Source organism: Cololabis saira, chromosome 1 (assembly GCF_033807715.1).
Source record: "Cololabis saira isolate AMF1-May2022 chromosome 1, fColSai1.1, whole genome shotgun sequence".
Taxonomy (NCBI): domain Eukaryota; kingdom Metazoa; phylum Chordata; class Actinopteri; order Beloniformes; family Belonidae; genus Cololabis; species Cololabis saira.
This window is the reverse complement of record NC_084587.1, coordinates 30,724,398-30,740,331: the sequence shown is the minus strand read 5'-3', so window position 1 is coordinate 30,740,331 and position 15,934 is coordinate 30,724,398. Positions and strand designations below refer to the sequence as shown.

Genomic DNA, 15,934 nt, shown 5'->3' with positions numbered 1-15,934 from the left:
TGTAGAACTTTTTTTTAACAACTTTTAGAAGCTCTCATATTTTATATGGTTGAACTTTGAGTAAACCTTCTGTAGAAGAAATGTGGCTGTTGGCTGAAACTAGTCTCTTCGGTGAAACATACTTGCAAACTTGGCCAGGAAATGAGTTCTGAAAACCACAAATGTCCCTCTGTAGTGTGCTAAGCCTTGAACGTTTGACAACAGGTCTCAAACCCAAAGTGTGATGCTTTGCTGAATCTTCCCCTCTCTATTTATGGCTATTCTTGTCTACCTATTGTCAACAAAGACCACTGGAGCCACAGAGCCAACTTTGTCTAATGCCGAAAGAGTCCGTCTGAGTCCTTCGTGCTAGGTCAAAAATTAACTCAGAACAATCTTTACTGGCACGGTAAAGGATCATAAATTTCACAGTAGCTCCTCTTTACCCATTTTCACCTGTACATATGATACAGCATACTTCATACCACATTACTATGTCACCACCACACAAAAAAGAGAGGATGAAAGAAAACCACGAGAGTCTGTTTGTCTTTTTTGACTAAAGCCATGTTCATGACTGAGGAGCCCCAATCAGTTCATCCACACAGGCATGGAAACCCCAGAGGAACATTTAAACCTTTCTACTTCTTGAATTTTACATTTTATATTTCAAAAACTTTGGATGGTATTTATAGGTGAAGTGTTGTTAGATGCACATATACTATATAGATAATGAGGAGGAAGGGTCACATTGTTCTACTGACCGACACGGCAGAGACTGCGGTACACAATGCGGTACACAATGTGACACAATGTTTTCCAATACGTTGAATTTTTCTATTTTGTTGTTGGACTCCAATGATTAGGGTTAGGAGTTAAAAACATGATGGATGGAAAATATACATGATTATTAATTACGCATCTCAATATCTCAATGTGCATCTATTGAGATCATTTTTTTATTCACGTCGATTTACAACCAACACCTGAAATATTTTTGTAGAGTTTAACTGATCTGAAGAAAGATTTAAAAAAATGATTGAATTGAGACTGAGAACAACGAGAAATCACACAGCTCCTCCATTGAAGCTGGGAGGTTTGTGACAGTCAGTTAATGGCAAAGATGACGCTGGAGGGCCATCTTGTGGTTGCAAACCTGAAACACTGGCATGTTATCAAGTAGTCCTCTATGCGAGGGTGAGCAGTGGCGTTTACACCAGCTCCAATCAGACCAGGTAGAGGTTGATACTGGCACAAAAAATGTATTCATACAATCTTATTGTGAAATCTTGACTCCAGGATAAATCATGTCAACATGATGGAAAATGTTCCATTTTGGTGTCTGTGTGTATTATTGTATATGTCAAATTACTCTAAATCAGTTTAAGTTTGATTCAAGGTGGATGAATTTCAATGTCTGCATAGATAACGAGACTGCCAGGGTGCGAGCAAACAAGGGAGGACATTTTTGATAAAGCTTTTTATTGCTACTGCACCGCCTTCCTTTTTTATGACCAATACAAAGTTCAAAACCACTGCCACGAGGACTCAGTCATATACACATTTTTTGCATTAACACACTGCTGTAACAGGTTCTGGTGTTTTTAGGGAGGTAAAAAGATCAAAACAAAACAAACAAAAACAAAAAAAGGAACAAGAAGAGTGCAAAAATGAAAGAGGGGAAACTGAGAAAGAAGGGTTCGGGTTGGGGGAAGAAGGAAGGAGGTGTGCAACAATTTCCTGTTGCCGGCTCATCTGTGTTGCTGCCTCTTCTGCTCTGAGTCAGTCTGTCAAAGTGAAAAGCAGAGACGAAGCTGAGCGGAACAGGATGCAAGCCATCAAATGTGTGGTCGTTGGAGACGGGTACGCCATTATTTTACCTCATTTTGCTTGACAAAACATTAGCTGATTTCAGGTACTGAATCAAGCAGGTTGTTTGCGTTTGACAGAAAGTTTTTAGCCCCGAGCTACAAGAATGTAAAGGTTTTTGACAGAAACATCAACGACCGAAACAGTTTCATCAACTTCCGCTGTCATGTAGCTAAAAGGTGTGATGTCCCTTAAAAAAAAAAAAAAAAGCTTTAAAAAGTTGACTCTACTTTTTAAACTTGGTGTTTCCATTACATGTAAATGTTTGACAGTGGGCTGATCTGGAGGGAGCGTGTGTGTTGAGTGAGCCTGGTGCAGGTCACGACATGCAGGAAAATGCTGTGAAGAAACAAAGTTGAGAGTACATGCCTGAAGACATGAAAAGTTCTGTTTTGTTAAGGTTTGGTCCTCTGGAACTCAACCAAATGTGCAAACCTGAACAATATATTCAGTCTAAAAGCTCTTAAGAGAGCAATTCATAATGTTCCAAACATACAGTTGTTGATCACATCAGAAACATTTGAACATACGATCTAAACTTATAACTGGCTGTTACCATGAAGGAATTTGTAAGTTGAAAGATGGCTACTTTAGTTTGATTTTCAAGATATGAGTTAAACTACAATAGATAACACGCAGATGCTGTAACTGCATTTCCTTTTGTCTTGAGTTTCCTGTTGGGTTTCTGTCATTTAGAAATGTGAAGTTGCAAAAACAGAGGAAGTGAATGCTGTATACAAATTAATTGTGTGCTTGACAAAGTTTGACCATAAAAGTAGAGCATATAGAGGTACATTTGTCACATACATACATATAAAAGGCATTCATGCGAAAATTAAAGGTAAGATATGTAATTTTATGAGTCGGTCTGGAGCGGCATGGAGCATGATGCAGTTATAGAGTTCAGGTAACAAACCCATAAAGAGGGCAGGCTGCTGTGAGACTTACACGTGCAACATCACACTTTGGTTTTTTTATCAAAAGCATAAACTTAACATTGGTTCTGTTTGACTGGGGTTTCCGTATATATTCATTTCCCTTTTTGGAGTTTATTCTTGACACTGTGGACATTCCAAAAGTGTCATTGTAGCCAAAGTCACAAAAAGTCTGTCCATTGGTTTAAAACGCAACTGATGACTGTCTACAATGAGCTGTACAGATGGGTGTACTGGGACCTCAGGAAGAAGTTTCACATGCCATCAAGCAGCAGCATGTGAATGTTTTTTGAGTTTCAGCAGCTACTGCTGTTGATTCGTGACTCCCACAGTAATATAAAAGGTTCATTTGCCTCATGGACCTCGGTCAAAAAAAAAAGAAGTGCTGCTGTTATGTGAAAAAAATCAACCTCTGCAAGGCCTCAGAAGAGAGAAGAGGAAGTTGCTCTCCGATTGTAGAGAAGCTTACCGTCTCTGCCGCCATACTCCAATACCAAACAATATGTCGTTCTTAATTTACGGTTTAACATAAAGCGAAAATCAAAACCCCTTAACAAATATTAACAAAAAAATGTAATTATAAGATACAATTCACAAGTTAGCAAACAGTTTTGAGCAAATGTGTCAAAGGAGTGCAAATCATTTGCTCCAAATGGCTTGTGATGAAATTTAAAACGATATCTAACAAGCTTGCAATTACTTATAGTAATAAACAAAATTAACACTAAACTAAACAAAAAAACAAAATGCATCATTTTAATAATGGTATTTGTGGCCTTTTTCTCTGTGGGGCACCATCCTACCTTTTAACCATTAGGTAGCATAAACTTCTTCAGAAAAAAGAAGTGATTTGATGAGAGGGACATGTCGATCCAATCAGCAACAAAGCTACAGTACTTAACTATCTACGTAGGTACAGGAAAAAGTCCAACTTAACTGTAATACTTAACTGCAGGAACGATTCTTACCTGGCTTTTAACACCTTATATGCAATTGTGAATATAATAGAAAGAAAGAAAAGGAGAAGAGAGTGAAATTGGTACAGACTGACAGAAAAACTGGGTTGCTCAGGTGTAGTTGTGTAAATTTAGCAGTATATCCAGACCTCCTAACACTTCCTGTTTTGTGCTATAATTCAATTCAAAGTCTCAACGTAAAAAATGCCTAAACTAAGTAGATAATTTAGTAACAATTTCTGGTATTAATCACCAGCTGTCGCAATGGCTGATATGTTTCTGTGTTCACACAAAGATAGCCCCCGTATCCAAACGTATTTAATTAATTTGAACTGAATAGTTAGCCATTTCACACTTTACTATAGTTTGATATTTTTGAATAAAAAATGGACAGACGCAGCTCATAGGATTTGATTTGAGTTTTAAAAATCCAACCAATTTATTATATACGAGTGGAAAAGAAAAACAGACATGACAAAAAATAGAAGTCTAAAGCGCAGGGTAGCGTGAGACAGATGGAATAAGTGCAGGGAATAAAAATGGAGAAACAAATACAAGCGTTTGCAAAGATAAAAGCAGCTAATGGAGGATGTGACAGCAGGGGGAAGAACGGCTGATGGAAAAGCAGATAAAGAAAAAAAAAGAGAGAAAGAGAGAGAGAGAGAGAGAGAGAGAGAGAGAGAGAGAGAGAGAGAGAGAGAGAGAGAGAGAGAGAGAGAGAGAGAGAGAGAGAGAGAGAGAGAGAGAGAGAGAGAGAGAGAGAGAGAGAGAGAGAGAGAGAGAGAGGGTGAGAAAGACAGAGTGCTTTATGTTGAAGCCTTTTTTTTTTCTTTTTTTCCCCTTAAGGCTCAGTTTGCCTCGTTCCTGTTTTCTGCTGTAACTTATGCTTCTGAAAAAGATCAGTTCCTTTGTGACTCACACACAACCATGAAACACACACACGCACATTTGCAGCTCTTTACTTCTGAAAGCGTTTGATGAAACATGCAATCCTACATTTGAAATCACAAGTTTAGATTGCACTTGACTGTACACCAGCTTCACTTCACCTTGTAAATGACCACCAGTAAATGAAATCTACTCTTAATCAGCAGCCTTTTGCAGAAGGGAACACATCCAATAAAAAAGCTGACCTATAAAACAAGATACTAAAAACTAAAACTGGTCCCAGAAATAGAAACTGGTACACACCCACAGACTGACAGGGCTCTTGTTATCTGGTTGTCTGGGTTACTAACGCCTCTACTGAGCCTTGAAAATGCTAATTATACATTATATATATTATATATAAATTATAGAGAATTTTATATAATTTATGATCAAGCATCCCTTACTGTGTAAAAGTGATGCTGCGTTGGTCTGAAGAACCTTCTCCGTGAGTAAACCTCTCCAGAAACTGAAACATTAGTTGACTCTAAATGATGACCCACTTAATGAAAACTTTAGATAAAGTAATTTTTTATTTAATATCAGTGGAAAATTATTTTTAAAGCAGCTGATAGTTTACATAATCAACAGTTTACAGTGTTGCACGCAAAATGAAAGAAATCCTATTCATCTAAATTGCAGGTAGTTGTCTGTGCTGGCTAAAAATTAGGAAAGGCAAAAAGGGTTGGTTTTTCCCCTCTTTTTCTGAGAGAGCAGACCGTCCCAGCTCAGCTTATCTAAACAAAAAAAAAAAAAAAATACAGTGCCATTCTCCCTTTTTTCTCTATTTTAATTTAAATTTTAATTTATTTTGCGGTGTTGGAACTCATTAGTAATAACGCATACTGTGTACCATATTATGGCATAGAAGTAACTCTTTATACGCCTCTAAGTGAAACAGTTGAAGTTCAAACATTTTCACTGATGAAAGGTTACTGGAAAATGAAATGATTTATATTTTTATTTATTCAAACTTTTGCAACTTCTTCAAATGTTTTCATTATGCGTACATCTACTGAAGGTAAACCAAATATGCAGAATTTGACTAGTATAGGGTTAACCACCATGTTTCTTTAAACCAGCAAGGCTTTGAGTAATTTCATGCAACCAACTGCCAAGAAAATATGCACTAATGTTTTCCTTTCTGCAGAGCAGATCCACCTCTTTTGCACTTACTTTTGACATTTCATACTTCCTTAGACCACACCCTCTTTATTCAGTGTATACATGTTGCCTGTATTACAGTATCATCCAGCACAGAGGACAACTCAAGGACACTTGTTGTGGTTCTGTACCGCAGTGGGACGGTGACAGAGATTTCGTGATCTTGGGGCGTATGTTGCATGTTCATGTCCGTTGGCTTCAGAAGCTGTTTGAAAAAAAAAGAAAGAAATAAAAAGAAGAGTTTCACTGTAATGATCAAGGGATTATGGGTGATGACATAAGGCTCGTGCCTGTTTCAACAAGTACTCAAATCCATCCAACCTAAAACAATTTTATATAATTTATGAACTCTTTCAGATGGTGAAAATTCCCACCTGGCTGATAGCTTTTAGCCTAGTTAGCCTAGTTCCCCTCGGCTCAGATTTCCTCCCTGATTTTCTGAACTGAGCACAAGATGGGAAAATCAGTCTGCTGCAGTGAAGACACTCACTACTATAAGGGCTTTGACCTAAAATCACATGTTTGAGTTAACCCCCTTCACATTTAAAGGGATGATGAGCAGCATTAGGTTGCATTGTCTTGAAAAAATAAAAATAAAAATGACAGCCTTTATAAAGTAAGGGGTTACTTGTGCATTTGAGGTAATATCAATGTAAAGATTATTCCTCCTTCTATATCCCCATCTATGGTTAATATTGTGAAACTCTGCAAGATAAAAAGTTACAGTTTGCAATCCGATTAATCCAGAATGGTATTTACTCTTTGTATCACTGCTTCGGTTGAAGCACTGACAACACATTTCTGGAGATGTAGGCTAGTGTACACTCGCAGGACTTTTTTTTTTTTTTTCTGCAGGCATCCATGCAGTGTCATCATTGTGAGTGTTGACGCTGATGATTTTGCCTCAATTCAAAGACTGCCGTGATATAAAGTCTGAATAAATGTGTGGCATCCTGCGCACTTAATCTCAGTCAATTGAAATGTACATGTGAACTCCCGGGGACATAATAAAGACGGTGGAACACATTGCACTATGGGTTCACTTAGATGTCATTTAGAGTTGTAGTGTGACTGGCGTCTGTCAGTTGTAAAAACTGTATCATTTCCTGTCAGGACAAGGTAGCAAAATATGTGAATTTTTCTACTAGGAAATTACACTCTGAGAGTTAGGTTGTACGTATAAATACAGTAATGATGTACTCTATTATGCTGTGACAGTTAAATTATATGTTATATGAAATTATCGGAGTCCTGTCCTTTAATGTGTGTCTTCATGCGTCTTTGCCTGTGTGTTTCAGAGCTGTGGGAAAAACATGTCTTCTCATCAGCTATACAACCAACGCTTTCCCTGGGGAGTACATCCCCACTGTGTGAGTATAATGCACACACCTCCTTTGTTTTTATCTCTATTAAATCAGATTACATTTGAATAAAAAGACATAAAATAATGCGGCGGTAGATGTCCAGCTGTCAAAACGAACAGGTTTGGACTGGCAGGAACGCTGAGGTGAAGAAACATAACTGCTCTTAAAATCAAAAAGCCTCAAACCAGAACTGCCACAGGAGAAGACCAGATAAAACAATTTACCATTTTATTTTTAGGCCTTTTTTTTCTACACTTCCTCCCTATGGATGGAAATATGTTACAGCCCGTGTCTCATGATTTCTAAAATCTGATAATGTCCTGCTTTTTATTATAAAAGTTTTAGTACTCATTCTTTCCCGGTATTAGTTTAAAGGCTTATATTATCAATTTAAAAAAGAAGAAAAAAGAGAACAGATTTTTCAACATTTGTCAATAGTGACAGTAATATCTTTTTAGTAAAACGTTACAATCAACTTTCCACAGAATCCACATAAAGAAAACTAGCCGACATGACCATTTTTAATTAGCTTCACTTCTGACGTATTTTATATCGTACCAGCTGATGTTATATGGCTGTTCATCTGAGCAGCTGTCACAGGAAAGCAACACTTGATGAACAAACCACAGTCCAAGTTACACGAGTGGTAAAAGATCATGCACATTTATACATCCATTTGAACCTTACATGGGTTATAAGTGTTTCTCGTTTACCCATACAACACTTTCTTATTATAGTACTTTTTCTACAATCACACCCTGTTGATTGGGGGGCAAAGGACAGCCTATTCTACTTATAGATAAGACAAGCTGAGTATTAAACAAAAAAAGTGTATTAATACTGAATACACAGTCACTTGCTGCAAACTTCCCAAAATAAATCATAAAAAAAAATCCAGTTTATTCTCTCAGATAAACACGTTTTGCAGGAATTGTAGATCAGTTTAAAATTTGAAGAACATTATGGCTCACAAGTAAGGCTGCAGCGTTTTATTGTGACCACCAGTGGGCAGTGTTGCCTAAATATTAAACTCTATAAAATGAGGTGTGTTTTAGGGTTAACAAAGATTTTAAAATGCCTGTAACTTTCAGTGTTATCAAGCACCATAGATTATCAGTTTAAAATGGTTGTTTCTTTTTTTAGTTTTTTTTTATGTGCTAGAAAGAAAACGATGAATACATGTTTTCCACCAATCAAACATCCATCCAACTAATGATCCCTGGTAGGGCAAGTCCTTGGTAGAATGCATACTGGAATAAATCTATGATTTATTCTTTTATTGTTAATCACTGGTAAATCAAACACTGACTCACTAGTTCATTGACTGATCGCAAACCCTTTGTACTCCCTCCAGATTTGACAACTACTCCGCTAATGTGATGGTGGACAGCAAGCCAGTAAACCTGGGTCTCTGGGATACAGCAGGACAAGAAGATTATGACAGGCTCCGCCCACTTTCCTACCCACAGACGGTATCCAATCATTTCTGTGTGCACACACGTCCGTGCACACATTTCACTTAAAAGCAAAATCCATGTATTTTTACAGCTGTCTAACTGCCAAATCTATAAAGCTTTTACTGCAGTGTGAAAGACACACATCCTCATTAGTTTAGACAGAAAATAATAACAATTAAAGCTGCAAGCAGCGATGAACGGGCCCTTGCGCGTGCAATTTTCAGCAATAAAGGTGGAGGACTCAAAACTAAGCCCGATGACGCTACCCATGACTCTTTATGTCAAACCATTCAAAAGTTATGGCAGAAAATAGGAACTATCAAATATCGACCAATCAGAAGAAGGGGCGGGGCTAATTTGCACCAATTATGTTCAAGGACTCAAAATCGAGCCCGATGACACCACCCACGACTCTTTATGTCAAACCATTCAAAAGTTATGGCAGAAAGTAGGAACTATCAAATATGGACCAACCAGATGAAGTGGGGGCGCGCTTTTTGGCGTCTAGCGTCGCCACAGTAACGCTTTTGATGTATAACACACCTGGGTGCACGTTACGGTTCGGGCCACATTAACGGCCGAAGAAATGGCATAAATTGCGCCAAAATTACACGATTAATTCAAAATGGCCGACTTCCTGTTCGGTTTCGGACATGGCGCCAAGAGACTTTTCTTTAAGTTGTGACATGATACAGGTGTGTACAGATTTTTGTGCATGTACATCAAACCGTATTGTGGGGCTTGAGGCACGAAGTTTTCTAGGGGGCGCTGTTGCGCCACGCCCATTAATGCAAACCATTAAATCATTAAATAGAAAATTTTTCACCAGGCCTGGCTTGGGTGCAATATTTGGTGACTTTTGGGGCACGTTAAGAGGGGCAAAAAGAGCTTCCTTTCGTCGGAAAAAAAAAAAAAAAATCCTACAATAGGGCCTTCGCACTGTCAGTGCTCGGGCCCTAATAATAATAATGTTAACATCAAAATGTATTTGAAAAACAATGTTCTGTTAGGAAAAGATGACCAATATCAATTTCTGCTAAATTAGGGTTAAGGTTAGAGCGAGGTGTAACTTGAAAAGCAACTGAATGACCCAAATGAGTTTTATGTTATATAGAACTTGACATTTAAATGTCACAGCAACAGGTGGGAAAATGCAGCTGAGTCAAAAATTGACATGAGTATAAATTTAAGTTTTATATTGTATTATTACGAGAAAGGATTTAGTTTTACAAAAAATCAACTTTGTTCATATTCGCCTCAGTTATCACGGAAAAGTTCAGATAGTTTTAACCTTTCAAATGTTTTTTAACTGTGATGACAGAAAACTTCTACATTTTTATCATCTTTTATTTACATTTTTTTGCTGCTATTTTTCAGATTAATCCAAAATTAGCTTGAATCCATAACTAATTGTTGATTTAACAAAAAGAGAACAGAACAAAAAGAAACAGTAGAGTGGCTACTGTGGAGTCAAATAAGTTAACAAACAGCAGCTGCAGTTACCTGTAGAGTTTTACAATGATTTAAATATTTCCCATACCTCCCCATTAACTTATAAACATTACCTCTCATTGTACTGTCTGTCTAGGATGTTTTCCTGATCTGTTTCTCCCTGGTGAGCCCAGCATCCTATGAGAACGTCAGAGCTAAGGTGAGTCTCATCATCCAGATAAGGACTCACAATCTAATGTGACCAAATTACATTAACTTAACACAAAATTAGAAAGAAAAAAAAATGAAAGAAATAATTTTTTTCTTTATGTAGCTTTCATTTCTTACACTTCTTGGAATGTGGTAAACAAATGCTAATCCACTAGAAGAGCTTTCAGTGTGATTTGTCCTATAACCACTAACTCCTCTTCAGCTCATAAGGACATCACTACAAGAGCACAATGTGGATTACATTAAGAATTTATATACTTCTCTCAACCATAGACTAAATATTATTAGACGGATGATCCATGACCAATACATGTAAGTCCATCCCCATGCCTGACTCCAGGGTAGTACCATAACCACATCCAGGTGAGGAACACTGTGTTCCTTGATTGAATTGTTTCCATACACGGCCATTTGAATCATTCTTAGTCAGGCCTGTCAGCTAGGAGCAAATTTGCCTAAGGAGACGCAAAAAGGGGCAATTTCCTGCAACTCAGACAAATGGAGAACAGGTGAGGAAGTAAGAAATGCCTCTTCACCATAAAGCGAACAAAAGTTGACGTATTTTTCCAAAGCACTTATAATCAAAATGATGCACCTCGCACATAATTTACTCAGAATAGAACAAGCAGGGTGCTTGTTTTGCTCAAATTGATAGCTCTTATGCTTTCAGACTTGTTCTAACAACCAGCTTCAGACTAACTTGTTTCTCCCATTACACGCAACCCATCATACATTTCAGCAAGCTCATTTGCTTTGGTACGGAGGCCATCAGCTTTGGACAGCAGGGATCCTGAGCAACACACTGATGGCACTGATATATAGATTAACCAGCCTGCTGTGCACCCCAACGATAATATCCGTTTGTTGGTGAGAAAAGGAAAAGAGGACAAAAAGATAAAAGGAAAAGAAAAGAAGAGGAAGGAACAGAAATTCCAGGATGCTGCTGAAACAAAAAGTCACCTGGCATCTTAGAAAAGTCATTTCGAAAAGATGTTTCCTACAGTCTTCCATTTGCATGCACAAAGTTACATCATGACTGATAAGTAACCTTTCACCCATAATGAAGTATGGTTCTAATCACTCCTTGCCTTCTGTCCTTTTCTCAATCTCCAGTGGTATCCGGAGGTTCGCCACCACTGCCCTTCCACACCGATAATCCTGGTGGGCACCAAGCTGGATCTGAGGGACGAGAAAGACACCATTGAGAAGCTGAAGGAAAAAAAGCTGGCACCAATCACCTATCCGCAGGGCCTAGCTCTGGCTAAGGAAATAGGTCAGTTACAATCAGTGTGTCGTCTTTGGTGTTTTTTATAGGTCTGTTCATTTTCTGGCAAGAGCAAGTAAAAGCATTTAACTTTTTTTAGTAAGCCCTGAGATAAAATTCTTGACCTGCAAGTGCAACTTATATGGGCTCAATAAAATGTACATTTTGATGCTATCACAATCAAAATTTTAAATAGCAAAAAGTGCTTTGATTAAGTTCCCAAAAGCACGCAGATGAAGTGTGCTCTACTCAATATGAAATGGATCTGGCAGACTTCACCACCTTCATCAACTATCACCACCAGTGCATGCTAATTGCATGACCCTGCAAGTACCATGTACAAATTTTATGATCATCTGTTTTTACCGATTTCTTAGGTCATATACACTGTATTGATATTATGGATGGATGTGTGTGTGTGTGCAGATTCAGTGAAATACCTGGAGTGCTCAGCTTTGACCCAGCGTGGCCTGAAGACTGTATTTGATGAGGCGATCCGGGCTGTCCTCTGTCCCCAGCCTGCCAAAGTCAAGAAGAAGCCCTGCTCACTGCTGTAAATGGTAAGATGAAAGTTAACACAAGAGGAGGAAAGGAGACACCGGAGATTCAGAAAAACATGTGACAGAGTAAAAGGGCTGAGGGGTAACTCCCTCTCCTTTTTACAATTTCAGGATAAAGAGAATAAAAGTGAGCTGGAGAGAAACAAAAAAGCAGCCGGGAATAATCTAGAAAGAAAGAAACTGCATTATACTTTTACAATGTCACTTCACAAATTCAAAAAAAAGATTTTTTTTCACAGCTTGATATTGGTAATTATGTTCAAAGCTTGATGGCAGAGCTCCATGTTTGCCCGTACTACCGACGTGTAAAGCTGTGAGCCTTACAATAAAGCAATAATTTGGTAGACAAATCTCTGCACTGTACACCACAGGAGCTACATCAGTGACAGGAAAAGAAAGGCCAATTTAAATAATAATTAGAAAAAACTAATTTGGGGTCCCTGCACTTGCTGAACCACCATAATCATTGCATTTTTGTTACCCACATTTTCCAATTTTCCAAGGTGCTGATAGAATTCTAAAACACTTTGTGTACTTTTTGTATTTTTTAACTGTGTTGCTGCTGTCTGAGTTGTGGGGGTCTTTGATAAGGCTGCTCTCTGACATCTGACATGGTAGGAGTGTTTACCAGCTCCCATCGTTGTTGTTTTTTGTTCAATAGACAGGTGTTCAGGTGGTTTTCATCTGATCCTACAGATTAAGAGTAAAATATTTTTCGGGGAGTTGTTACTCCTGTTTGTAATAGCTCACACAAGAGTACAGTGGAGAGGACCACTGATAATAACCACTGTGCCACTGGTGATTGACCTGCTGGACAACCGCAGCATGACCCTTGTGGAGACGGTGAAAGCAAGGAAGATGGAGACCCCGCATGCGATTAAGAAATTCACGGCCAGACTCTAGTGCTTTTCTTTTCACCAAAGTATTTTTGTCCTCATCTATGGCATGTTTGACATTCCTAACGCTGGCACTCCAGCAAGAAAATCAGGACCAGAGGAAGTTGAAAACAGAGGTCCCTTAGCGAGGTGTGCTGAGTGCCACAAAGGCTCAGACAAGAAACACACACATCCATAATACTATCAATTTACTGTTTATGAAGAAACAGTTTTCATGTCTGCTGTTGACCAATGTTTCCTTGCCACAACCACCCTGCTTTTATGGACAATGTAAGATATAATTGGAATTTGCATGTTATCCTTATTATTCACACTCACACATGTGAATTGGTCTCCTGGAGAAGCTATCAAAAGCTTATGGTAGGAGCCAATGAACATACAGTACATACAGTATTACATCTTTTGGTTATGAAATATCACTTAGTGAGATTTTCCCAGACAATTCATGAAGTCATTTTTTTTTATAATCAGCTGGTAATTTTTCCCCTCTTAATAAAATGTCCCCTTTTTTTGTTTATGTTTTTCACACTTACCAGTGATGCAAGGAGACTCAGACTGTGCTTTCACTGAACAATATCTTCTTTGTGTCTCAATTTAAAGATGTGATTCCTGTGGTTTTCATTTCAGATTCCTCCAGAACAAGAGAAGACGAGCAAAAGACTGTCAACCCTGGGTTAAAACAATAATTTGAAAGCGCTGCATCCAATAGAAAAAAACATCAACATGTTTGTAGATGTGCACTGGTTGAAAGAAAAAATATTTTGGAAGTTACAGAAAAAAAACAGAAAAAAAGACAACTGTAGTAAACCAACCTATTCAGCCTGAGCATTACAGATCCAGCACCACAGAGAATGTATCTGTAAAATGTATGTTTTCACTGCCCACTATAGATTCAGCCCATGATTGCAGAAACAACATGCTAGCTTTAGCTTAACAACTATGTTAACGTTAACAGTATATAAACGCATTCAGAAGTGTAAAACATCTTATTACTGAGTGCAAGTACAGTTTTTTTTTGTTTATATAACCATGATGTATTAAATGTGATGAACAACAGCAACAACAAAAAAAGCCAAAATTGCGATGTCCAGAAAGGGTACTTTTATGTGAATACTGAGATACAAAAAAATGAAAAATGTTTGAATAATATGTATTAGAAATGTATCATTTGTTGTAATGTCAAAAATAAAAGATCTCGCTTATCAAGTGAAGTGTTGATATCACTTTTTTATGTCTGAATCTTTAATTTGAGAATACATTTGTGGTTTTTCCTTTTTCTGCATGTTCACTCCTCCTGGTGAGCACCAAGAGATATGAATCATGATTTACCTGCAGCAGAAATGAACGAGTGAGGTCTTTCTAAGGTAATGCTGATGTATCTGATTGTATTTTCACCACCTGTTGTAAGCAGCTATCATCTATCTCAATTTGCTTTCTTGAGGGGGAAAACACTGAACACTGTGGCAATGATATCAATCTGACTCATTTGTGCCAGCTGACATCGTCTTCCTGATTAATGTTGGAAGCAGACTTATAAATCTTCGCCTTGCAGATGTGATACATCAGTCAGCATGTGTTGGAGTGTCAGTCTGGCTCTCTTATCTGCTTCAACATATGATGGATTGTAGATGAACCAGAGAGAGGGATAGAGAGAGAGAGAGAGAGTGTGTGTGTGTGTGTGTGTGTGTGTGTGTGTGTGTGTGTGTGTGTGTGTGTGTGTGTGTGTGTGTGTGTGTGTGTGTGTGTGTGTGTGTGTGTGTGTGTGTGTGTGTGTGTGTGTGTGTAGGAGGCGGGGAAGTAGGGGGTTTGAATCTCAGAGTCATGCATGTCTTAATTAAAAAGGTATAATTTACGTTGAAAAATATTTCCTCCTTTATTCCTATTTTACACTGAACCTAAAAATCACTAAATTTACATTCTTGGGGTTTCAAATTTAGATCTGCTGAGTAAAGATGCAGCAATAACAATGTAGGGTCCAGTGGAATATTCATACAAGACAAGATAAACATGGTTTTATTAATTACCTAATTGTTTGTATTTTGTCACATAAATAGACACAGTGCACAAATGTTCCCAGAACCTCAATTGAAACAATTGTCAGGTATATTACTGTTATATCTGTTTAATTTTACAGGAGTTGTGTATGTCTGCATTAACCAATTGTATTGAGCTTTAGATTCGTATTTGCTGTTTGTTTCTGAGATTTTTCACGTATTATTTTACAGTCATCTTCTGAAATGTCCTCTTTTAAGTCTCCCCTCCATGTCACAAGTTTAGTCAATGAGGTTTCATTAGAGCCAGATGCAAGCATACATTGATGAAATCAAGCCCCTATTATTGCTTTTATTATTCTTTGTGATAGTTTCTTCTAGGGATGAGATCACAGGAATTCCCACCGATTGGTTTTGCATAGAAGAAATATAATTCCTCACTTGCAAATATTTAAAAAAATGCTTCCTTGGGATGTCATACGTTAGAGAAATTTCTTCGAAGGTCATTAGAACCCCTTCTTAAAAGAGGTCACCTATATTACTTATTCCTTTCTTTGCCCAACTGGACTCCTGCATCCAGCTTGCCTGGTTTAAATGTACTATTGCAACCCAGTCTCACATCAAAATGTGAAATAGCATTGTTTGTCCACAGTACAAAATGTATTAGTTTCACAATAAGGCCTCTCAAATTGTGACATGTTCACGTTTTTTTTCCTATTATTTTCTATTGGCCTGCCGAAACGTCTGCCCGCAGCTGAATTGTAAAAACAAAAACATGGCAGCCATCCTTGTCTTTCTTAGTGGAAAATGCATTATTTTAAGGTAGTTTCAACATATAAAAGCATATTTCTAGCGAGAAATATACATCATATACGTCATATTTGTTCAGTTGCTGTATATGATCTTTGGT

General features: G+C 37.8%; 1 protein-coding gene across 1 annotated transcript; it reads left to right on the top strand.

Annotated features, from left to right (window-relative positions):
• The first annotated feature begins 1,732 nt into the window (after positions 1-1,732).
• On the top strand, positions 1,733-13,850 carry rac2 (Rac family small GTPase 2). Its single transcript, XM_061720630.1, has 7 exons — positions 1,733-1,842; positions 7,129-7,200; positions 8,549-8,666; positions 10,240-10,302; positions 11,427-11,586; positions 12,004-12,137; positions 13,661-13,850. Exons 1-6 carry the CDS (start codon positions 1,808-1,810, stop codon positions 12,132-12,134), a joined length of 579 nt encoding a protein of 192 aa, XP_061576614.1. The 5' UTR covers positions 1,733-1,807; the 3' UTR covers positions 12,135-12,137; positions 13,661-13,850.
• The last annotated feature ends 2,084 nt before the right edge of the window (positions 13,851-15,934 follow it).

Coding starts and splice junctions, on each gene's coding strand:
- rac2 (XM_061720630.1), top strand. CDS start 1,808: ATGCAAGCCATCAAATGTGTGGTCGTTGGAGACGG. Junction 1,843..7,128: donor TGTGTGGTCGTTGGAGACGG/GTACGCCATTAT, acceptor TGTGTGTTTCAG/AGCTGTGGGAAAAACATGTC. Junction 10,303..11,426: donor ATGAGAACGTCAGAGCTAAG/GTGAGTCTCATC, acceptor CTCAATCTCCAG/TGGTATCCGGAGGTTCGCCA.